This window comes from Dryobates pubescens, chromosome 2, assembly GCF_014839835.1.
Source record: "Dryobates pubescens isolate bDryPub1 chromosome 2, bDryPub1.pri, whole genome shotgun sequence".
Lineage (NCBI taxonomy): Eukaryota > Metazoa > Chordata > Aves > Piciformes > Picidae > Dryobates > Dryobates pubescens.
This window is the reverse complement of record NC_071613.1, coordinates 14,380,852-14,406,024: the sequence shown is the minus strand read 5'-3', so window position 1 is coordinate 14,406,024 and position 25,173 is coordinate 14,380,852. Positions and strand designations below refer to the sequence as shown.

The following is a 25,173-nucleotide window of genomic DNA, read 5'->3' as shown; positions in this document are numbered from 1 at the left end:
ATGATTTCAAATGCCACCCCAAGCCTTCAACAGAGCCATCACACCAATACATGCTGCAAACAGTGCATGTTTAATTTCAGATTGTTAGCTAGATACAGTGCAAAGGTTCTATTCAGACCCACTGTCACTAGACTTCTTCATAACATGCCCCTCCACTCCATTCCTGCCACATACCTCAGCAATTTTCAAGAGGGGGCTTCACCTCAGATTTCAATTGCACATTAAGAATGATTCTTTATTAGCAAATGATTGGTCAGTACTGCTTTAGCTCCAGTCTAGAGCAAATTGAAAGAGAGTTTAGTATTAGTGTTGAAGTGAATCATGAGTTCTGCTTCCTGACATCTTAAATGTGGGTTAAACTTTTGGGTTTCTGTCCTAATGTGATTATTCCAGTGGTTTTTAATATCCAGAAGTTGCAGGGTGTATCTCTTACTAGGAGATTAAAGTGGGAAGGGAGTACCTCAGCCTTCACGGAACCATTTGTGGTTGCTGCAGGCTCCCTACAAGACATGAGGCAATCAGTTCAGACAAACATCTTTAGCTATGGCTCTGGGCTCAGCCACCTCATCCAAAATAGCATAAGAGGAGGACAGGCTTACCTCTCTAATCCTCCATCCTCTAAATCACGGAATTCCGGATCAGTCCAGGTAGAAAACTTTTCCAAGATGTATGCAGCCAGTCCTACAGGGGAGTCATTCAAACCACAGCCTGAAAAGGAGGAGGGAAGATTAACTAAAATTGTGATATCTGTTATAGAAGTGGCCCTGTTATAATACAGCTGTATTCCTAAAGAGTAGAACAAGTTGGAGCCATTTATTGTTGAGTCATAAACTGATAGCATCTGCAAACTAACAGGCTCTGCATTGGCTCACACTGTATGTTCTTTGAACTGATGGAACAGTATTGGATTTCTGCTGGCTTTTTTCTTTTCATTCCTTGTAAGCTAATAAGATTAAGCTCTGTGTGCCAAGTAGGGTTTGCTTCCATTAATCTGGAAGTTGTCATGTATTAAACAGCATCACAGAGCCAAACTCCACATGCCTACACATGACCAGGAGAATTTGCACCACTACCTAGCAGCAAAAACCTTTTAAGGATAATTAGAAAGTCATTAAGGTAGAGCAAGGCTTTACTAAAAGCTCCAGCTTCTGAAATTAGCAACAGCCTTCCTGTAGAACAAGGGTTAAAATACCTCACGTAGTTTGTTTTGCTCAGAAAGACAAGTGTGTTTTCAGCCTGCACCTGGAACTTTGCTACTACATCCTAGTGCTGTGAAAATACAGGGACCATGAGCTGTTCCAGCTGCTCAGAAAAAAAAATTATACAAGAAGCTTTTCCTGAGGAGCAGCAATATAGTTGAAGTTCATCTCACAGAATCATTAAGGTTGGAGAAGACCCTTAAGATAGTAGAGTCCAACCATAACCTAGCTACCACGATCACTAAATTATATCCTAAAGCACCACATCCACATGCTTCTTGAACAGCTCTAGGGATGGGGACTCTACCGTCTCCCTGGGCAGCCTGTTCCAATGCCTGACCACTCTTGCAGGAAAGAAATTTTTCCTAATATCCAACCTTATCCAACCTTAACCTTCCCTGGCACAGCATAAGCCCCCACCTTACTCCAACCTCCTTTCTTCCTTGCTTAGGACAGCTTGCAAGGTAGCTCTGGACCACCAGAAGTCTTGGGAAGACTCTGGTAGCTTCCATGGCTATGCTTATTACAGCTACCTGATGCTCCCTTCTTCAGCATTTTTCTCCTTATGGGAAGCTGCCACCTGCCATGCTCCTCTCCTCTTTGTCCTCAAAATTGCAGTAAAGCTCCTGCTTCAGTTTGTAAAACATGAACTATATTCTGGTTCCCAGTCTGCATAGTCCACACATTACTGGTAGGGACAAGAATCAGCCAGAAAAGGAGCACAGCTAGGCATCTTTCAGCTTTCCTTGTCTCTTAAAGCACAGAAGGGAATAGACAGTAGTCATTTTTAGCAACAACACTCAAAAGGAAGCAAAACTATTGAAAAACCATGAAAATACCATTTTTTTTCCTGCACATTTTAAGAATATACCTGCTTTTGTAGGTAAGCTGGTAGAACACCATTAAGAAATAGCTTCCTTAGCTATGGTTTTAATCAAATCCACAAGTGAATTGCTGCTGTGCTTAACTAAAATACATTTGATATTCTTGACTCATTTGTCCAATTAAAGATGCTTTCAAGATAGCAACACTTAATATTCAGATATTTATAGATAAGCAAGCTGAGTGACTGTCTCATCTAGAAATAATATACAAAGGAATGGCTTTTTTTTTTTGGTCTTGAAAATCTGCAAAGTGATTGAGAACAATGAGTGAGAAGGGAATTTGATGTTAATTTCCAGGTGTTACTTGGAGGGATAAGTAAGCTGCACTGCATCATGGGACAGCTAAAAGCTTCTTGTAGTTTACATCAATTGAATGAGATCCATTTTCTGTGCAGAAACTACCCTTTGCTCTTAGCTCAGCTGCACTTGAAATAAAATTACAGTCCCCAGTGACAGCAGAAGTGAAGTATTAAATAAACTATTTTATTTATGAAAACTGAAAACTAGGTCAGTGGCACTTAGAGTAGGCTCAGTTTTGATGTGGAGGTTCACTGCTTCTGCATGCAAAAGGGAGTGTAATGCTGTATACCTATATGTGACCTTTTCTGACTTGGATACAGGGAAGGACCCCCACCTTTAAAAACCTCTAACCATCCTCCTTGAATTTCCCTGAAACAACCACTTTGACTTTGTGCATATATTAAAGCAGTACATTTTGTGTCCGTAGTGCAACTAAAATGAACAACTGGTGTTTTGGGTTTTTTTTAAGCTTGTTTTACCAACAGTGTCAGGCTTTGTAGCCTGTATGTGAGCGTAGCCAGACTCCACCAAGCTCTTGTAGAGCCCTTTCTGCAAGAAGGGAAACATCCTCTTGACATCTTCATCCTGGAAGCCGAAGAGCCCTGGAAGATAGCGGCCCAGCAGAACGGAGAGCAGGTGAATGACTCCCATCTTTGTAACCAAGGCTAGATTTAAATGGAGACCTTTCACCTGGCTAAAAAAAAACACCAACAAAACACAACACAGGGAAAGCCCCCACAGATGAACAAAACATCATTCAAAGATGCTGTATTTAAAATGTAATTAGCAAAAATTGACTTACATAATTTCTGATCTCCTGTTAATTACACCATGACCTTAGTTGTGCTTTGCTGTGCAGCTTTCCACACAAAAATGACAAGTCAAAGGGGGGCAGTGTCAGCAATCAGCACACACTTCTGGGCACTAAGCCATACATCCTCCTTTTGTGCCACTCCAGACCCCATTGGGGCCATTACAAAATTACTGCTATAAACCAGGTATAAACCTTAGCTATGTCATCTTGGATCTCTGCTTAACACTGAGCACTGAAGAGAGAAACTACAGTGCAGGCTTGGGACAGGAAAAAGCACAAGAAATAAATGTTCAGGTTAAATACCCCCAAGAAACAGTTTTGTATGCCAGTCATGTGGCACTGTACCAAAGGGGTACTCACCTGGGAGCTATCTGGGCCAGGTTGGTGCAGATGAGCCAGCCAGCATCACCACCTTGTGCATAGAACTCATTGAATCCCAATCTGAGCATCAATTCATAGAACACAGAAGCAGCGCTTACAGAGTCAAAGCCTGCAGGAGAGAACTCTGCTGCATTAATTCAGAAGCTACACTTCTGACTCTGCAGCATTTATCATCCCATAATGTCCAAGTTCCTAAAATGCTACAGCTCCATTTTTTCTTGCCTGTCTGACAGACTATGTGGAAACCCTTGTCACATCATCCAGGCAAGGTGTAGAGAGCAAGCAGAAAATGTGACCCTGCACTTGCCCCACTGAGGGGGTTCCAGTGTCCAATGTAGGGGAATCCACTACTTCCCCTGGGAGATAATTCTAATGTCTGCATGTTCGTTCTCATGATGATTTTCTTGTGGAGTCCAATCAGACTCTCCCCAGGAGTAACTTGTACCTGTTGCCCCATGTATTTTCCGTGGGGCTCCTTGCAGAAAGGGAGTCTTTGTAAATTATCTTCACACTGCTCCTGAAATCAATTAATGGTTCACCTGAAGTCACACTCTTAACCTCTGTCTTTCCACGTGATACACAGCATCTTTGTTTCTACACTGAGAAACCAGGAAGGGCCAGGAGTTACTGTTCTGCTAACAGGGGCAGTCTCACTGAGAGAAAGCTTGTCACTTCAGTTCCTTCTCTTACATCATACCTTTCTTGTGGGGTGCTTCTGAGAAACCATAACCAGGAATAGATGGGCAAATTACTTCAAAAACGTGTTCACCGCTGAGGCCATGGCTTGCAGGATCCGTCAGGAGAGGAATAATTTTGTAGAACTCGTAGAAGGAGCCAGGCCAGCCATGAACCATTAACAGTGGCTTTGCAGATTGGCCTTCAGGCAGGCAAGGAGGCTTCACGTGAACAAAATGGACATCAATGCCTGTAAAAATGAAATAGATAGCATGCCCATACTGACCAATCACTGACGCTGAAACCAATCTCAATAGATTATCAATAGATCTTTGCTGAAGTTTTGTGTTGTTTTTTTCTGAGCACGCAAACAACCCCCGCTGCTCTAGGTCCAAGGACTTGAAAGTGCTTTGTAATGGGCAGTTAAGCATCACAGCAGGCAAAGGAGGTCGACATATTTCTGGGTTCAGATAAACAGGCAAAAGAAGACATAGAAGTGAAGAAATCTACTAATGGTAACGTGGTGACTCATACAGCTTAAAGGCAGAATAGATGATTACATCAGTTAGTCCAAGTGCCCTTGCATTTTCCTAAGTGTCCCTATATGGCACCAGGCAGGCTTCAGTCAACTACAGATTTGTCTTCCTGGAAGGCATACAATTGCAACTCAAAGGCAGCAAGAGATGGAATCCTTCACGATTAGCAGCTGTTTGTTTGGGGGTGTTAATCACTGTCTTTGTTTTGTGAATGCCTTACTTCCCATTTGACCAGGTCTGCCTTCTGTCTCCAGCCCCTGATTCTAATGTTACATCAAAAGGAATTAAGAAAAGCCTTCAGTGAGTGTTCTCTGTCTGTGGAGGCCTCCCCTAATCAAGCCACGCATCTGAACTGTTGATAAACCAATCAGGCTTAAACCAAGGACTTGAATTTCCCTGTGAGAGGGGAGGTTCAGGCTAGATGTTAGGAAAAAGTTCTATACAGAAAGAGTGATTGCCCATTGGAATGGGCTGCCTGGGGAGGTGGTGGAGTCGCCATCACTGGAGGTTTTCAGGAGGAGACTTGATGGGGTGCTTTGTGCCATGGGTTAGTTGTTTAGGTGGTGTTGGATTGGTTGATGGGTTGGACGCGGTGATCTTGAAGGTCTCTTCCAACCTGGTTAATTCTATGTAAAACATTCTAAAATAGAGTGAATGTGTTCCATTTTGTAGTTCTGCCTTTTGTCCAAAGCTTTCAGTATCTCCTGCCATGAGCAAACAAACCCAGGAAAGTATTCTAGTACCACTCTTCTCAGGGCTGAAAGAAAAGGTAAAAATTTCAGCCCTGTTTCATGTATGATCTTTACAATATGCAAGCAGTGAGCTTCACACAGCGGTGTTGCACTGGTTTCCTCAGGTGAACTGCTTTTTCTTAAGCCTATTCAGTGTTTGCTTTCCAGAATACAGGAACTTGCTATTAGTAGAGCCTGAATGCCTCCCTTCTTGATGGATTTAAGCACATTTTACTCGCATCAACTCAATCTCACCAGCAATCTCATTCTCTTTCACTGACTGAGATTTCCCTATCCTTGACAATTCTGTGGGTTTCTGTAAAACCTCCCAGTGGTGACAGAAGCTAGGAACTTCTGTACAGCATGTTTGATCTTGTCTTTTCGTGGCTCCTTTTTGTAAACATTTTAATATTGACATTTCTTCTCCTATTTTTATACATAGTCCCTTCCAATCTAGGCCATTCTATGAAGCCATGAACTAAAATCTTTATGTTCTAACCACTGTAACACAACCATTTCTTGTCCTAAGTCTATCTTAAGTATTACAGAGAACTGCCCCATTTGAAATAATACACAATTCTAGGTGCAAGTCATCATCATCATCTCAAACTTGAATTTTTGCCATCCTGTGAGACAGTTGCCTGCTCTGCTCTAAATCTACAACTGTACCCCAAAATGATCCAGGCACAACCTTAATTTAAGCACTTAAAATGTCCAGTTTGACCACACTCCAGCACCACCAGACTTTAGCAGGATGGTTTCTTTCAGAAGGTGCCTGTGGCTTTGAGTAAAAAGAGAAACCACTCACACCTGGCAGCACATCACCTCCAAAGGAAATGCTTTCCACTTTTCTAGGCCTGTGGGTGCTTGAAACAGTGCAGAGGAGCACATCTGCCCTGCCAAGCAGGAACAACCTGAGCAGCCAGCACACCCAGCTGAGGAGGGCTGCCAAAACTGATGGCATCACAGCAGCAGCTGGGGGACTACATGGAGCAAGAGCAGGCATCTGTGGGTATTTCTGCATGACTGCATGCAAGTCAGGGAACACATGTACATCTGAAGATCCAGTTCTGATTCCAAATGCCTCTGCCTGGCTCCTCCTAACACATGCTGACAGCCCATCCAGGCACAAGGGAAATTCCATTTGTCATTCCTTGTCCTAGAGGCTTCGCTTACAATGGAGTTTCTTGCTGCTTCAGCAGCGGTGCCAGTGATCCATGCCACGGCAGGGAGGGAAGGTCCATGCAACACAACCAGAGCATTCTTACCACTGAAATCCCCTGCAGACAGGGTTATGTATTACTGTTTATTTTTTTAAGGGGAAAAAAATAAAATCCACCCAAACCCCACCACATACCTTGAATCTTAGTTTTGAATTGTGGGTACTTGTTGAGCACTTCAACTTGTTTCTTCCAGTTGAATTGGTTTTTCCAGTAGGAGACAACCTTCCTGAGGTACTTGGAGTTAGTACCATAATGGAAGCGACTGTTCTCCAGTGGCTCAGTGAATCGAGCCTGGTCAAGTCTCCTAAATAAGTCCTATAAAGAAAACAAAAAAATGTGACAGGCAGTTGTGTCTGCCACCTTGGGCTCTGCTGTGCATGGTTTCTAGTTATTTGCAAGTGAAATGAAAGCAATGGAAGCAACATCCCTAACAGCACACGGGCATTTTGCTGATGCTCCATCAGCTGTTCCGATTCTTTTTCTCCTCCAGATGGCCTCCTTCCTCTTCCATTTACAGCTGTTCCCAAGGCTCTTTGTTTGGCAGGGCTAGTGTAACCTGATTGCCAGGCTGATACCCACAGAGCGCAAAATACTCTTCCGACAGTACTGTGGCTTCACAGTTGAAGTCCTGTACTCTGTTCCCCAGGTTACCTGTGAGACCAGCCTCACAATCAGCACATGGATCTAGCCAAGACCTTTTGCTTTCCCTCCCAAGCCTGAGGTGCTGGATGTCCCCACTGGGAAACACTCTCGGGGATTGCTAATGGCTGCAAAACTGGTATTAAAGACTGGAATGAAAGTTGCCCAATCTAGAGTAACTATGCAAGTGACCTTCCTCCTGCACTTCAGGGTTACAGAGGATGCTGACAACACTGCAAAACACAGTCCAATGTCACTCAGCAGGGAAGGACAGCCAAGAGCCCCTTGCTACTGCACACAGAACCACAGAATTGCTGAAGGTGGAAGGCAGGCCTGGAAATCTAATCCTGCTCAGCCCTCTGTGGGGTTTAAACCTGTAGAGTATTTTCTAATCCAGTGATGGAGATAGCTGTCACTGAGTGAGAGGACAGGCAGTCTCAGCCTAGGCATTGTATATGCCTTCAAGCTCATTGTTAGGGCATGGAACACACGTACAGAAAAAATGGCTTTTAAAATTAAGTTTTTAAAGGTGTCTGCACACACATGCTGTGTGCTCCACACCTTCTGAAAAAAATGGTTTTAGTAAGGTATGCCAGCATAATTTTTAACTCCTAGCTAAAGTAAGAATATATTTAGAAAGAGTTTTCTGCCCATGGAGTCCTGGATAGATAGTAAGTTATCCATAGGACAGCAATGTGCCCTTGTAGTCAAGAAGGCCCATAGTATCCTGGGGTGCATTCAGAAGAGTGTGGCCAGCAGGTCAAGGGAGGTTCTCCTCACCCTCTACTCTGCCCTAGTGAGACCACATCTGGAACACCCTGTTCAGTTCTGGGCTCCCCAGTTCAAGAGGGACAGGGAAAACTAGAGAGAGTCTAACAGAGGGCTGCAAAGATAATGGACTGGAATATCTGCTTTATGAGGAAAGGGTGAGGGAGCTGCGGCTGTTTAGTCTGGAGAAGGCTGAGAGGAGATCTTATTAATGTTTACAAATATCTGAAGGGTGGGTGTCAAGAAGGTGCCAGTCTCTTTTCAGTGGTGTCCTGTGATAGGACAAGGGGCAATGGATTTCAGCTGGAACACAGGAAGCTCCACCTCAATATGAGGAGAAACTTCTTTACTGGGAAGGTGATGGAACAGGCTGCCTGTAGAGACTCCTTCTCTGGAGACTTTCAAGACCCATCTGGATGTGTTCCTGTGTGACCTGCTCTATGTAATTCTGCTTTGGCAGGGGGTGTTTGACTCAGGAGGTCCTTTCCAACCCCTAGCAGTCTATGATTATGTTGTTGTGGTAGTTGTCATAATAGAGAACTGCATGTTTCAAAAAGATCCATAAATTAGAAATTAGCTTTGTGTCTGCAGTGTAAGAGGAAAATATTGGAGATCAATATCCATTGATAATCTAAGGAGGGCAAACAAAGTGTTAAAAAACTCAGGCCTCACTGATAAAATAGGAATCCATTCTAGATCAATAAAATGAGCCACCCCATGAGTACTGGTTCCACCACTACTACACACAGATGTACAAAATTGTGCAGTCCCTGACTTAAATACACACAGTCAGAACCTTGCTGCCTAATAAAGTCTGCAACGTTCTGTGTTGAGTGTAATTACCACTGTAGTATTAGTGTTGACCAAAGCAGATCATTAATTACAGCAGCAGCATCCAACACAGCTGCAAACAAAGCAGTGAAGAAAATTTGATACTTGTAATTGCTTTGAAAAAGAAAAAAGAAGAAAGCAAACAACAACATATTGTTCTGGTCTGCACAAACTGAGGAAGGTGCACAAACAAGAACAGAGAGCTGAGTAACCTGTAACATGATTTCTATGGATATTAGGCTTTACAGAGTAGGTTTCCTTACTCACCATCTTGCAACAGCCAGTTGAGAACAAGACTCCAGAGCAGAATGTGAAATCTGCCCATACCATATTTATCTTCTGAAGTACTCCCCCTGACAGACTGAAAGAGTTGGGGCTGTTCAGTCTGGAGAAGAAGAGGCTCTGAGGAGACCTTATTGTTGCCTTCCAGTATCTTAAAGGGGCCTACAAGAAAGCTGGGGAAAGACTTTTCAGGGTGTCAGGTAGTGATAGGCCTAGGGAGAATGGAACAAAAATGGGAATGGCTAGATTCAGATTGGATGTTAGGAAGAAGTAGAACTTCTTCCCCATGAGGCTCATGAAACACTGGCACAGGTTGCCCAGGGAGGTGGTGGAAGCCCCATCCCTGGAGGTTTTTAAGGCCAGGCTGGATGTGGCTGTGTGCAACCTGTTCTAGTGTGAAGTGTCCCTGCCCATGGCAGGGTGGTTGGAACTAGCTGATCCTTGAGGTCCCTTCCAACCCTGACAATTCTCTGATTGCTCATTCTAAGTGTAACTATTGGTTCAATTTTAAACATTACTTCCAGTCAAGTTCTGCATTTATTTGGCCATTTCTTTCTTCTCTCTCCCCACTACAGAGTTTTGCTTACGCTCAGCTCTTCTTCTGTAGTTTCCACCTTAAATGGTCGAATAGTTTTATCTTCTTCAGTGTCAGGCTTTTGTCCCTTGCCCCACCATCCCTCTTTGAGGGGTAACAACGTTGCTTCTTCTTTCCTAGATAGTAAGAAATAGATGACAACTGTTCCCAGAACCAGGAATACTTCAAGCAGCATAATGCCTGCAGGAGAAGAACAGAACTCTGGTAAGCCCAGGCAGATGGTTCAGAGACATGTGACATAACTTTGTAAAAGACTACACTAGTTTGAATCCTACCTTTCTGTCACTCACAGCACATCACTCTTTCTGCAAAATTTCAGGACTAGGATGCTTTAAGCAACTTAAATAGGGAGGAATTAATTGTTTTACATAAAAGACATTTAGTAAAAACAGAACTCAAAGCAAGTCAAGAGATCACACTGGTAATTAAACACTCCTCTAAACACAGCACATCAGCTTCCTCAGTGGCTGCTGACTGCTGCTGAACTTCAACATTGAAGACGTGACTGTGGACATAATTCAAGTTTAATGCTTCCTCTTCTTCTAAAGCTTTAGATTCCCACAAATTCCAAAGTAAAGCAACTCTTCAGTGAGGCTCAAATATCTACTGTTACAGATTTGGAAGGGAAAAAAGCCAAGACACATATAGAGAACAAAGAACGAAGAGCATGAGGGCAGCCACCTTGTACCTCCCAGTCAGCCTGAGGGAGTTAGGGCAGGGAGATATTTACATAACCCTTGAGAAGCAGTGCAAAGGGTAGAAGGACCTTCCCTTTCTTCCTCCTCTGAACTATTTTAAAGAGGAAACAAAAGACCACGTGCAAGCTCCCCTGGCACTAAAATGACCTTCTCCAAGTGATAATATTCTGTAGTCTTGAGAATGTGATGTCACAGCATTGGAACACAGCTGCAGGGCTGTTGTGCTTTCGTCAAACAGAACACCTGAACAACAACGACATCCATTTGAACTGTTTCATGCTGAGCAGAGTTACTCAGAAGACTCTCTAATGTTTTCAAGCATCCCTTTAAGTATGAGAAATGTTTGGGGAGCAGTACTGTCATCATTTTGATGCAGAGTTTTAGAGAGTGTTGTGTTTCAGACACTCCTTTGTTGGGGAATTGAGAAGACATGAAGTATTTCAAAACTCTGTAGGGCAGGCATTGCTTATGAAACAGAACAGCCTTCATTCTCTCCAGAGCTGGAAGGTTTTGTTGGTTTTGCTGCTGCAGAGTTATTTGATGCTCTGAAACTGTTCAAAGATATTCCTGGGTCAAAACAGGAACTCTGTAATGCAGGTTTATGGGAGTTCATGTAAGTATAACAGGAGTAAAACTGACCTGTCTTGTGTGTTCCTTTATGTGACAGGACACATTTTACTCAGCCTTTTCAGTTTAATTTTCTAATGCCTGGCAATAAAGAAATGGGCATAGGAAGTACCCAGTAAAACATTTGTGCAGAAGTCAGGCACAATGGAGACACACAGCAAGCTACAAAAATATATTGCTTAGACATGCCAAGTGCTACAGCCTTGAAAAGTGACCTGAAATTCCTTCATCTTGGAGCCTGGAGAAATGGGAATGACAGGCACTGAAAGAATTCAATCTGTTTATTCATTTCACTGGCCCTTCCACAATTTCTGCTATTTGAGGAGGTGCTAATTTTTCTCCACAATGTTCTCTGAAGCACAAGACAACAATCTTTTCCCACCTCCACCATACTGGGGCCATAACTTACCCTGGAATTACAAAGTTTGTCCAATTTCAGCTTGCCTCAACACAAACTCACGCAGTCTAGGAGCCTCCTGAGCACAATTAAATTCTACTGCAAAGCAGGACTGAAGGGGCTTTTAGAAACCTCAAAGCACTTTAGACAGAAATATTACCTACCACAGTATTTAATGGCATTTCTATTACTAAGTCTTCACAGAGAAGAACAGCAGCTTCCCTGAATTCACAGCACAACTCAGGCCACGTCTAGACTACAAGGGTTCACCAGCACCACAATAGGAAAAATTCCACCTCTTGGCCAACTTGGGTATGTTTACAAAGCCCCACACCAACAAGTGGAAAGAGCTGCTGTCAGTACCATTCCCTGTTGTTCAGGCAGGACAGCTGGGGTACCTAGAAAAACAGAGGACTTTCTCCTGGCTGATGCTGTGTCAGCACCATCCCCTCTGTCAACAGAGACACAGGCACACCGCCTAACACTGCTGCTTTACCCAGGAACAGACTCCCAGCCAATTCTCTAGCAAGAAATTTATGTCCTAAATCATTGGAGTACACCGATCTAAAAAAAATGTTTCTGCTTCCCCCATCTGCTCTCAAGGAGACTTGGAGAAAAAAAAAAAATCAGAATTTTCACTGCAGAAGACACAGGAAGGATTGTGTACAACTAACTCTGCATTTGCCCCAGACTCTGCACACAGAGAATTTGCTATGTGAAAAGACAGCAGCTTTGGTAATCAATTCCAAACAGATTTTAGGATGAGCCTGTTTACAGTCCAGCAGCAAGTGCTAAAATCAATTTCAGATCTCTCAGAAGTTCTGACTTCTGTCAGAGAGAATTGGGGCTGGTGGCAAATTGATTTGCCTAAGATGTCAATTTCCCTTGGAAGAAGCTGCCTGTAACACTGGTTTGGATTATTTTTTGCTAACAGTGAGAGAGCCCAAGTTGCTTTCTGTACTCAGTCTCTCTCAGTTCCCTTGAAAGTGCCTGTAAAATCCCTCATTACAACAAACACAGGGGCCTGGAGCTCCAACTATGCTACATTTCTGAGTGCACAGGAGAAAGAGGAAGGGCAAGTGCATCAGCAGTATTTTAGCCTGTACCAGTTCATAGCACACTCAAAGGGATTGCTTTGCTAGCCATGAGTTACTAGAACACAGTATGCTCCTACCAACCTCTCCAGCTCATGCTGAAAGGAAACCACTTAGAGCAAGCACACTTAATGATTTCCCAAGTTTGCTATTCCACCTAGTTCTCCAAAACTCCTGTGTGATATTTGTACAGCGTGAAGCAGCCTCAGCCAGGATGCATTTGCATCAGAATTTCCTTTGCTGAGCTGTTGTGAGATGGAAGTTCTTAGCCCCTCGCACTTGTTCCATGATACAGCAGTACAGCTGCATGTGGAAGGAGAACTGGGTACAATAAAACTTTCCTACTCCTGCAGTTTTCAGAGATGTAAACAACAAAGTGCTGATCTTTTTACTCTCTGAAGTCTCTTGATGCAACCATGCTGCCATGTGGCCTTTAAAAATGACTACTTCAAAAGGGAGCTCATGTTTTGGTTTGGCTTTTGCCTCTTTTTATTTGACCAAAGGCAAGACCTTAGAATAAATGGAAATATTTCCCTCTATGTCAAAGTACTTAGGCTCCAAGACTTTGCTGTACCCCAGGGTGGATATTGTTTGTAGACAACACTTAAATACCTTAGACACTGCTTTTATCCTAAAGAGTTCGAGGAGAAATGTTTTTGTTTTGCTGCCTTGAAAACATGTTTTGAAAGAAGAACCTTCAAGTGTGATGGAACCAGTAAATGGGCGCAAAACTAGATTCTCTTGAAGAAGGCCAAGTACACCTCAAAAATCACATTGTTTGCAAGAAAACCTCAAGTGTTATTTCAGTATCTTACTGCTCCTTGTTGAAAACTCTCCTGGGTTTCAGCTTTTTTTTTTGCATTTGGATTTGCACTGTCCTCCCTGCAACAGCAGCAGAGCAAACAGCTTCACAGGAACAGAGCAATTATTTACATCAAAGCTCTGTCTTCTCATCCCTTGTCTTCATCAGTATCCAGTGGCAGATACCCCAGAGAACAGTGCAATTTATTTTTCAGAGAAGTCATCTATCAGAAAGCTTAATGGCAAAATCCCTATCTTGTTCTACTAGTAAACATTCACCTTTGCTTTGCAGCACTACAATCCATCTAAAACATGTTACTGGGGAAATAAGCATGTGGAAAGACTTTGAACCCAACCTCTAGAAAGCCATTTTAGCTCAAATGCTACATAACCCAGCTGCTATACCTTGAGTGATACTCAATATTCACCACTCTAAGAGGTGCTAAGAAATAATACCAGTGCAAAACAGCTAGCACATGTGTGGTGCAAAAGACCATGCTACTTTCAGACACGTACAAGAGGTGATAATTGTTTAGGGTTGCTTGCAGCCCAGTAGGCCAACCATATCCTGGCTGCATCATAAGAAGCGTGACCAGCAGGACCAGTGAGGCGATTCTCCCCCTCTTCTCTGTTCTTGTGACACTCCTACCTGTAGTACTGCATCCAGTTCTGGTGCCCCAAACACAAAGCCATTGAACTCTTGGAGCAGGTCCAGAGGAGGACCACAAAGATGAAAGGGCTGGAACACCTTCCCCATGGGGACAGGCTGTGAGAGTTGAGGCTGTTCAGCGTGGAAAAGGCTTCCAGGTGACCTTACAGCAGCCTTCCAGTACCTGAAAGGGAACTACAAGAAGGATGGGGAGAGTCTGTTTACAAAGGCCTGCAGTGACAGGACAAGGGGCAATGGCTTTAAGCTGGAAAAGAGCAGATTTAGATTAGATGTTAGGAACAAGTTCTGTACTATGAGAGTGGTGGAACACTGGAACAGGTTGCCCAGGGAGGAGGCGGAGGTCCCATCCTGGGAGATATTCAAGTTGAGGCTCAACAGGGCTCTGAGCAGCCTGATCTAGTTAGGGATGTCCCTGATGACTGTGGGGAGGTCAGACTAGACAACCTTTGAAGGTCCCTTCCAGCCCAGCCCATTCTATGATTCTATAAGAAAGCTGGAGAGGGACTTTTTACAAGGGTTTGTAGTGATAAGATGAGGGAGAATGGATTGAACCTGCAAGAGCAGTTGCCCAGGGAGGTTGTGGAAGCCACCTCCCTGGAAGTGTTCAAGGCCAGGTTGGACAGGGCCTTGAGCATCTTGGTCTAGTGGAAGGTGTCCCTGCCCATGGCAGGGGAGTTGGAACTAGATGATCTCCTTCCCAACCCAAATCATTCTACAATTTGTAACATTTTCTCTCCAAGGTTGGCTAGGATCCTAGCAGACTACAAGTTAGCTCAGAGCACCGAGCACACTGACACTGCCAGATAAAAGCTTTATTGGTTAATAATTACTCTGCAGGAGAAGTAACAGCTCAAATTTAGAAGTGATGCTTCTGTTTCTTTTTGTTGTGTTGCATAAACTCTATCAGGTTCTACTGAAGAGGCAGCATCCCCCTGCTGCAGCCTCTTTGTTTACTGATGGATTTGCCTGAAGAGCAGCAATTGCAGGTTACTCTTTCCAACAGATCTGAAGGGGAAAAAAAAACTACCACTCACTGAAAGACTTCCAAAACTCATGGCACCTGTGACAGGGTCCCCTAGCACTGACAGCCTATAAGGAACTAAGACATGGCACAGTCCCAGAAGCATCACCCTCAGTCCAAGTCCTACCATCTCCAGACACTACATTTTTGTCATTATGTAACACCAGAAGCAGACAAATAAATTCCAACCCAAAACAAACAAACCCACCCAGGAAAGTGAAGACATTTGTATAAGAAAAGCTTCCTATTTATGTATTTTGTGGAGCATTATGACAACCTTCAAAATAGCTTAGCAACATCAGAATTGGTTAGCGTGCAACTGATAGCATCTCCCAGGTGAGCAGAAAACTGCTACATTAACACTGCAGGAAAGGAGGAGAGGTAGGCATGGGATGCAATAAAGCATCCCACGCAGGGAAGCAAATCAAAGACAGGAAATACAAATCCAACAGAGTTGTTGGCTTGTCTTGGTGAGACATCCAGCATTTACATTTTTCTGCTGCCATAGGGAGGTGGCACACAATGCTGTCTCCAAAGCAGCAGGAGGAGATGGTGTCATTCTGTTCCACAAACTTCTTCTAGCCTCTTCACAATCAGGAATTAGCCAGTACAGCAGGAACCTAATTAGATGACTAGAACCAAAGAGGTCACTTCCCCAGAGAAGGGGAAACCACACTCATTCCCTGAGGAGGACAGCTAAGCTCTCCCAGGAGTGGGGTACACTGCATCCAGGCCAGGGTTAGGAGTGTGCCCCCAGCACAGAATCACCAAGGTTGGAAGAGACCTCAAAGATCATCAAGTCCAACCTGTCACCACAGACCTCATGACTAAACCATGGCACCAGTGCCACATCCAATCCCCTCTTGAACACCTCCAGGGATGGCGACTCCACCACCTCCCTGGGCAGCCCATTCCAATGACGAACGACTCAGTGAACAACTTTCTCCTCACCATACCTATGCCAGTGAGGCACTGCTCCCTTGCAGCTGTTCATCTGCTGTGCTCTTGGACAGCAGTAACTATCAGAGAACCCATTTAAGGCTCTAGGGGTACCACATATGTCTCACTCAGTAGATGTACATATTGCAGTTGGTGCCTGAGGTGCTTTCATTCCAGGTTAGAAGGTGAGCACCTTCTACAAATTATTTCCACCTAATTTTTCTTACAACACAGTGACAATCAACTGTGATGGACAAGGGGCAATGGATACAAACTGGAACACAGAAAGTTCTACCTCACAGAAAAAATTCTTTATTCTGAGGGTGCTGGAGCACTGGAACAAGGTGTCCAGAGAGGTGGTGGAGTCTCCTTCTCTGGAGACTTTCAAGACCCATCTAGACACATTCCTGTGTGACCAGCCAAGGTGATCCTGCTTTGGCAGGGGGGCTGGACTCAAATCTCTGGAGGTCACTTCCAAGCCTTACCATTCTGTGATCTATTCAGTACTACACTGAAATCCCACAGGGCACCAAGATCCAAGCCTAGCTAAGCATAAAAGTAAAAAGGGACCAAATTTACTGTTACCTGCTTTTCCTCACCCAAAGGTAGCCTCATTTATGCACCCATTGGCATGTCAAAGCTCCTATCATAGTCAAAGCTTAAAACACCACATGGCTAAAAGGAAGATGCTCAATGTACATTTAAGCAACACCACTTGCTCTTTCAAATCCCTGCTGATTAACACATTCTTATGTGCTCCTTAAAAACATGTTTATCTCAATTTCCCTTATTTTGCTTCTGTCATGCATGAAGGAACTCACTTCATTCCAAGACTCTAAAAAAGCCTTTAGGCTACAAACTGGTAGAATCTGACCTAGGATCTGTGTGATACCCTGTTATTGGTTGTAACCTAATAGTTACAACCCCTGTGCCTGGTTCAGGGGAAAGAAGGTCTACTCTCCATCTGCCATAATTTCTCTTGAGGATTCCACAGACAGAAAAGGATTCTTAAATTAGCACTGTTCAGTAAGGATAACTAAGGGTGAAAATTTCATAGTATGGGTTGGGTTGGAAGAGACCTTCAAGATCATCTAGTTCAAACCCCCTGCACCTTCCACTAGACCAGGTTGCTCAAGACCCTGTCCAACCTGACCTTGAGCACTTCCAGGGAGATGGCTTCCACAAGCTCCCTGGGCAACCTGTTCCAGTGTCTCAGCACCCTCACTGGAAAGTATTTCTTCCTAATTCCCAGTCTGAATCAATCTGATTCACAATAATGCATTTGATAGCTGCACCATTAAGGTTAGATCCCACAAAGATTTTATCCTGTTTATCCTATCCAGCCTTTATCCCATTTAATGACCCTCAAATTCCAGCCACATTAGCAAAGGTGTTTTGCACAAATGCAGTGAAGCAGCAGAAGCCTGGCATATGACTTGGGGGTGAACATGGAAGCTGGATCTCCTAGACAAAGCTCACTGAATTTGTATCTTACACTGGGGGGCAGGGGCAGGGGGAGAAAGAAGGCTATCATGCCAGTAAAAAGTTTTTAAAACAGTTACTGTCTATCCAGCTAAGTGACATAGTCAACTAAAATAGACTACAAAGAACTTCTTGAGCTTTCTGGGGTTTAACAAAGCCAAGTGGGGGGTCCTGCACTTGGGTCACAACAACCCCATGAATGCTCCAGGCTTGGGGCAGAGTGGGTGGAGAGCTGCCTGGCAGAAAAGCATCTGGGGGTGCAGGTTGGCAGCCTGCTGAGCATAAGCCAGCAATGTGGCCAGGAAGGCCAACAGCATCCTGGCCTGGATCAGGAATGATGTGGCCAGCAGGAGTAGGGAAGTGATCCTGCCCCTGTACTCAGCACTGGTGAGGCCACACCTTGAATACTTTGGGCCTCTCGCTACAAAAACAGACATTGAGGTGCTACAGCATGTCCAGAGAACAGAACTGGTGAAGGGCCTGGAGAACAGGTCTGGTGAGGAGCAGCTGAAGGAACTGGGGTAGTTTAGCCTGGAGAAAAGGAGGCTGAGGGAAGACCACATTGCTCTCTACATCTCCCTGAAAGGAGGTTGGAGTGAGGTGGGTGTTGGTCTCTTCTCCCTTCTATCAGGTGACAGAACAAGAGGAAATGGCCTGAAATTGTGCCAGGGAGGTTTAGGTTGGATATTAGGGAAAAACTTCTTTCCTGCAAGAATGGTCAGGCACTGAATCAAGTTGCCCAGGGAGGCACTGTCCCTGGGGGTGTTCAAGAAATGTGTGGGCACTTTGGGACATGCTTTAATGGTGTTAGGTTGACAGTTGGACTTAATGATCTTGGAGGTCTTTTCCAGCCAAAACAACTCTATGATTTTACTTCAGATTAAAATTTAAGTCCTTGAAATTCTGAATAGCACATTGTTCTGGTTTGCCTTCCAAGAGGTGAAACTCCTTATCTTATGGCAGCATCTGCTTTTTACAGAGAAGGGTGGGAAAAAGTGCAGAGGAACCAAGAGAGTTAGATATTAAATAATAAAATGAGACTGAAGTACTTGTTCTTCAGGCCTTAAAGGAAATTTGGGTACTATTTTTAGCTTCACTAAATCCTCCAGTACTAAAGAGTAAAAGGTTGCCTTCCTCCACTGCAATGGTATTTTTGGCCAGTGTTTTGCCCAGTCTGATCTCTAGACAAGCCTCAGATTCATCCTGCACTGCTCGGTGGTATGGCACAGTGTGTGTCCTTCTGTTTACTGTGGGATTTTTCCATTAGTCTAATTCTCTTAAGATTCTTCCATGAAATCAGAGAGGGAAAAATCTTCAACTAGCTGCTTTACAAGCTTTTTGTATTAGCACAGTTAGAAAACTGTTCCTAAACCCTTTAATTATTAACACATGCGGAATTGGCATGTACGTGGTGCCCTGGAGGGGAAAAGAAATGAAAGAGAACAAACAGTTGGAAATCTTGCACTCCAAAGTATGTAAGAACAAAGTACATGGCAATCTTTCTGTTAAAAGGAGGAGTGGAGATGGAAATGGTGAACATAAAGACTGACAGAGGAAATCTCTGGCAATCTGCAAGACCATGAGATGAGGTGCACACTGTAAGTTTAAATTAGGACCACAACTCCCAAGTAATAAGGACAGCCATGAAAGCAAACATGTATGAGAGTGTAGAAAAAAAAATAATAAAAATTACAAATTGTGACTATGGAAACAGGAACAGATAGAAACTTGTTATCTCTCTATGAGGACTTCGTTCTGAAAGAGAAAAAGAACTTTGAATTACAAGAGAGGAGGGGAACAGATGGTAGTCATCATTTTCTGTCAAATAACTGCAACACCAAAAGGATGTGCCAGAGTAAACATGTAACAAGAACAATTCTTCCTACTTCATCTCTCTCTTAATAACAACTAAATATTTAAGGGCTCCATCTCAAGAAGTGCACTACCTGTACCCACCAGATCAGAGCAGCTGACACTTAAGATGAAGCTTAGAAGACGACTAGGTCCTTCCACAGAGCTCTATTTCTGATTCATAATAGAGTCATTTTGACCTGAGAGAAAGATTCATCTTCTGTCAGACAGCACAGCACACCCAGGGTACAGATGGGAGGGGGAGCCAGGGCATACAGAACAAACAGGTAGAGCAACAATTTTATGTCTTCCACAGTGTTCAAAAGAAGAGAATAAATACATTGGCTGCCATAAATAGGAGAACTGAGGTAGAGAAAGAATGAATAATGAAAAACAGTGCTTGCTGAGCCTTCACTTGCCTTGGGGATTACACCTAATCATCTCCAACAGAGATGTTTCAGGGGGGGGAAAAAAAAAAAGGAAAAAAAAAAAGAAAGTTGGAGGAATGTCAGAGAACAGGTCACTTTTCAGAGAGGACACCTAGAAAACAGCTCCTGTTCTTTATCCCAGTAGGATCTCTCCATAAACATGATCGCAGATAATTTCCTCACTCTGGTAACCGCATTAGAAGACAACATCATACACATACTGAAAAAAGCAAGGAACAAAGCATAGCCACTATGAGTCCCACAAAAATATTCCCAGCCCTGCCAGTCAATAACAATGTGTTTAAATATAAATCAAAGCTGATAATGCCACTTAAAAGCAAACCGGCAACAAAAATAACACACCAACAAAACATCAAAACCCCCCCAAACCTAAAACCCAAACACCATCACAAAACAAGCACCACCCCCAGGGTGTATCAAAAATCACTGTGTTACCCATCTTGCTATGTCTAGCAGCACCAAGATACTAAAGCAAATGCCATGGCAGAGGTAGGTTTGTGTGCTTGACTGTTTACCTAAAATGCCCATTTACACACACAAAATGATGCTTTCAATCAAAAAGAACACATTCAGAGGAAGAATCCAGAACCATTTTTTTTTTTTCTTTCCCCTTCTGAATATTACCACTGGAATATTCAGCATTAATTAGAAGCAGACCAAAGCTCTTTGGAGAAAAGCAAGATGCTCTACTTTCCAAGTGACTTTCCTTTCGGGACCTGTACAGTAATTAGAGAACTATTTGCCACATTAGGAACTTGCACATTAAAGAAGACTGCCCTGCTTCTGGGATTGTGCATGACATGAAGAAAATACAGGCTTGCAGGCTCAACAAAGCAGCCTTTACCTCCTTACCTGGTCACAAAATTTCAATGCTCCAACTGTACTATAGGAAACGGGCACAGGAATATGGAAGATAATCAATTTGTTTTGCCTAGAGCTATATGCTAGGGTGCACCTACCACCCCCCATCTCTGCTTTGCTACTTCTCCACTGACAAATTACAAGACAAACTGTTACTAAAGAAACAAGAGTTTCTGGGAGTATTACCAATATGGAATTACTACCCCAAACCTTTTTATTTAAGTGTTGCAATTACTTAGAACAAATTGGTCATGTATATTCTATTAAGAAGCCTGAACTTGTTTCACAGCACTTAACCATACTAAAACATTGCAGTTCTAGGTCTAAAAATACTAGGCAAGTCTGAGAGCTTTGCTGAAACCCTAGATAAACAGGCTGAAAACATGGTATTACTCTACAGAATGAGCAAATACAAGTACAGTAGAGCAACAGGGGGAGGAAGAAGGCCTTTTAAAACACCTAGTAATCAAAAACCAATTTAGGGCAATTCACACAGACAAATTGCATGTGGATTCTGGCTGCACTGGTTGCTACCAACTGTGCTCTATTTGGAATTATTTACTTCACCACCATGATTACCCCTGTGGAAAAAACCCAACAAAACAAACAAAACCAAACAAGCAACCCCCCCCAAACCAAACCACCACCACCAAAATGCAACAAAATTCAAAAGAAATAAAGAATTAGAATTTAAGCAAATCATATGCAAGTTTTTTGATATATATTTATTCAGACTGGAATTCATGTAGAACAGTCACAAACTTGATACTGTGCCAGGACCTTCCCCACAAAGACTTCAGCTTTTGACAAAGATCTAATCCTTGTCCTTGGACAATTTCAACTGTGGATTGATTTTCAAAGCTGCCTAATTGCTTTTGGGGCCTATCTCCCATTGATTTTCAGTATGCATTAGCAATTTGTGCACACAGGTCACAGTTTTAGATTAGTTCAGACAGGAGTAATATCCATTTCAGAGGAGAAGCACAACATCTCAAAACAGTGCCAATCAAAGTATTAACCCTGCATGTGTGGCTGTGCAAGTAAATTTGAGATGGCGGCTTCCCTGTCTCACAGGTTCACCTACAACCAGCCAAGCTTTCCTATGAAAACAAGGGAAAAGAAAGCAACCTAATTGAATAGAATTAGATTATTTTTGCAATGTACTTGATAATGATGTGTTTTAATTGCAGGGCCAAGTCAAATTCCCAGCAGAATTCTGATAAACTGAACAAATTCAAGGAGCAAGTGCATCGCTTGCAGCTTGTCTTTTACAGCTTGCTCAGTTACACAACAAAATGCAGTCACTACAGTTAAAAGGTTTTCTTCTCGTCCCTAAAATGCTTGTTCATCAGAGTCCTATGTATAGGATCATAGAATTGTCAGGGTTGGAAGGGACCTCAAGGATCATCTAGTTCCAACCTCCCCGCCACAGGCAGGGACACCCCACACTCGATCAGGTTGCTCAGGATGCGATGCTATGTTCAAACAATCTTCAGCTTTGCCCAATAAGCTGTAAACAACAACCACCAAACAAAAAATAATTTAACATTTTGGGAAAAAAGTTTTTCCCCTCAAAGGGGATTAGAAATCAACCAACAAACAACAAAAAAACCCCAACACAACCCAAAACCAGATGAAACCATCTGCACGGCACTAACTCAACCAGGAGACCTGGCCAGATGCCCAGTGGGCGCTACATAAAATGGTTGTTGTCAGAACTACTGGCAAGGGTGCAGCCAGCTTATCAGGAACTTTAAACAGGACTAAGCTCTGGCTCCAGCAAGTTGTTGGGGAATGTCCCATCTCCTCTCCCCCCCAGAAAGGTTGGTGAAGGCTTTCCTGTTCCCGAAATCGCCCCCAAAACATCCCCACCCGCGCCACGGTTATTATTCAGGCCTTGATAACACCCCTTGCTAATAATATTTCGTTACTACCGGCTGGCGGGGGGCTCACAACTCTAAAACAACAGTACTGCAGGCACGTAGGCGCAGAGCCCGCTTTGAAGGGTCCTCCCCGCTCTCTCTCGGGGGTGAACGCCTGCGGGCTGCGGCGGCAGCCGCCGCACACGGCAGCCTCCGAAACGCTCATTCCATCGACTGGACGGCAAGTTCAGCCCAGCGTCTTCGCGTAGCCCCTCGGTCGTGCACCACCGTGGCTAAGGCAGCCGTCCCCCTCCCGGAGCCGGGCAACTTCTCAAACACTCCTCAGATCCCGCTAGCTTCGGCCACCGCCCCCTGACCCCCTGAGAGGCAGGGACCGGGGGGAGGCGAGGCGCTGCCCTCCCCGCCCGCCCGTAAGCCGAAACACGCCTGCCTTAACCGGCGGTACTGAGGGGCTGGGTACGGCGGGGCTGGCTGCGCTCAAACACACCCCGCGCGCTGAGGCGGTTCGCGCCTCTGCCCTGAGGCGAGCTCGCGACCTTCCCCTCACACTCCGCCCGCCAACCTGCCTCCTGTTACCTGCCGCGGCCAGAGCCCAGACCACACACGCCTTGGCGTGGTTCAGCCTCTCCTCGCTGTCGGGGCCTCCTACTGGCACGTCGGGAGAGGGGCATGGTGGTGCTGACCGGGCCCCTCCACCTCCAGCCCACTGGGAGTTGTAGTTCCGGAGGCGGGGAGTGCCAGGCCGCAGCTGAGACTGGTTGGCCCTGCAGCCGCCGGAGCTGAAGGTGAGCAAGGAAGCTTCACCGCCCTTGACGCCGGCCCGAAACAAGGGGGACAGCACTTGCTGCTCCCATCCCGCAGCCGTGCAGTACCGGCCACCAACTGGGCAATGATGGGGCTCAAGTGGGCTCTGGAACGCCCAGGTGGTCACAGGGATACGAGGTTCAGCACAGCAAACGCTAACGCATGCTGGTGATGCCAGAATTAGGACACAGTCAGGCGGTAAATAACTCTTGAGTGGCACCAGGTGTGAGCTTCGTAAATGGCTTCTCAGCCAGCGCCACCAGCACCCTGTGGTAGGACTGGCTTGAGGGAAACACATTCAGGCTGCTGCACCTCCTCAGCTATCACCCTGCAGCACAGCTCTGTGCTTCACAGGAACTCCCACAGCCTATTAAAGCAGAACACAGAGATGCAAAGACCACTTAAAGCCAAAAGGGCCAACTGTGCACAAAGCACAGCATGGCTAGCTGGTGAAGGGAGATGACTGTGCTGCACTTGACACTGCCCTGGTGGTGCCGAACCTGGAGTACTGTGTTCAGCTGGGAATGCCTCAAGAAGGACATCAGACTATTAAGAATGTGTCCAAAGGATGGCAACCAAGATGGTGAACAGCCTTGGAGGTAAGACTTAAGAGAAGCAACTGAGATCACTTGGTTTGTTCAGCTTGGAGAAGGATGAGTAGTGACCTCATTGCAGCCTATAACTTTCTCTAGAGGGGCAGCAGAAGGGGAGGTGGTGATCTCTCTCTGGTGATCAGTAATAGGACACAGAAAAATGGAATGAAGCCATGTGAGGGGAAGTTCAGGTTGGACAATAGGAAAGCTTCAACGAGAGGGTAGGCTCCCCATGGAAGTGATTACAGCACTGAGCCTGTCTGAGTTCAAGGCATTTCTGAACAATGATCTTAGTCATACAGTTTAATTTTAGGTAGTCCTGCGAGGAGCAGGGAGTTGGACTTGATGATACTTTCGGGTCCCTCCCTGCTTGAGATAATCTAAAATAAGAGAAATGGAAAACATTAAGGAATGTCAGAGTGTGAAGTTGCTAAAGTAATTTTTGCTTTAGAGTCTTGAGCTGAGATAGAAGAACATTATGCAGCATTCTAGCCACCTTTAAAGCAGCTGGAATTTGTTACAGCAAATAGAAATCATGGGGAGGATATGGTCATGATAGAAACTGATGGGACTACTGGTGTGAAGGGAACTGCTGGGAGTTCTGACAAAGATTCCTTTAAGCACAGAGAAACTGACTACAGATGTGTTTGGAGAACGGTTTTTACCTGACAGTGTAAGGAATGATATTTAAAAGACAGGTAGTGATGACAAATTATTGTGGACAGTTGCTGAGTTGTAGACTGGGAGACATCATCCAAATGAAATAATGTCAAGTAGTATGCAATCTGCATTACACAAAAGTAAATTAATTGCTGCAATGTAGGTAGATACTCCAAAAGAGTTAGAACTGAAGGGTCATCTTCTCATTTGCTAAAACCTGTGTGCTGTTTCTGATACCCAGAAGAACTCTTTTCTTATACTCTCATTGGCTAAGGAAGTTGGTCATGCAGTTTATTATTAAGGTTTCTGTGACCTTGTGTGAGCCAGCACAGGCAGGATGCAGGAGCAACCACAAAACCACTAAGGAAACACAAGGAGAAAATTTATTTTTGTTACCTCAACAACCAGGGGATCCCCAAAGCAGCACACAGACAGAGGTACACAAGCAAGGATACAGGCACTGCAGAGCTTGGTCCATGCTAGAG

General features: G+C 44.3%; 1 protein-coding gene across 1 annotated transcript in view; it reads right to left on the bottom strand.

The window, feature by feature from the left end:
• EPHX1 (epoxide hydrolase 1) overlaps window positions 1-23,258 on the bottom strand; it is a 28,032-nt gene extending 4,774 nt beyond the window's left edge. The window contains exons 1-7 of the mRNA XM_009901220.2: window positions 23,208-23,258; window positions 9,851-10,038; window positions 6,878-7,058; window positions 4,276-4,503; window positions 3,558-3,687; window positions 2,863-3,077; window positions 600-708 (exon numbers count right to left, since the gene is read on the bottom strand). Coding sequence (XP_009899522.2) covers window positions 600-708; window positions 2,863-3,077; window positions 3,558-3,687; window positions 4,276-4,503; window positions 6,878-7,058; window positions 9,851-10,033 — 1,046 coding nt within the window. The 5' untranslated portion in view covers window positions 10,034-10,038; window positions 23,208-23,258. The remainder of the gene's footprint in view (window positions 1-599; window positions 709-2,862; window positions 3,078-3,557; window positions 3,688-4,275; window positions 4,504-6,877; window positions 7,059-9,850; window positions 10,039-23,207) is intronic.
• Between the last annotated feature and the right edge of the window lie 1,915 nt (window positions 23,259-25,173).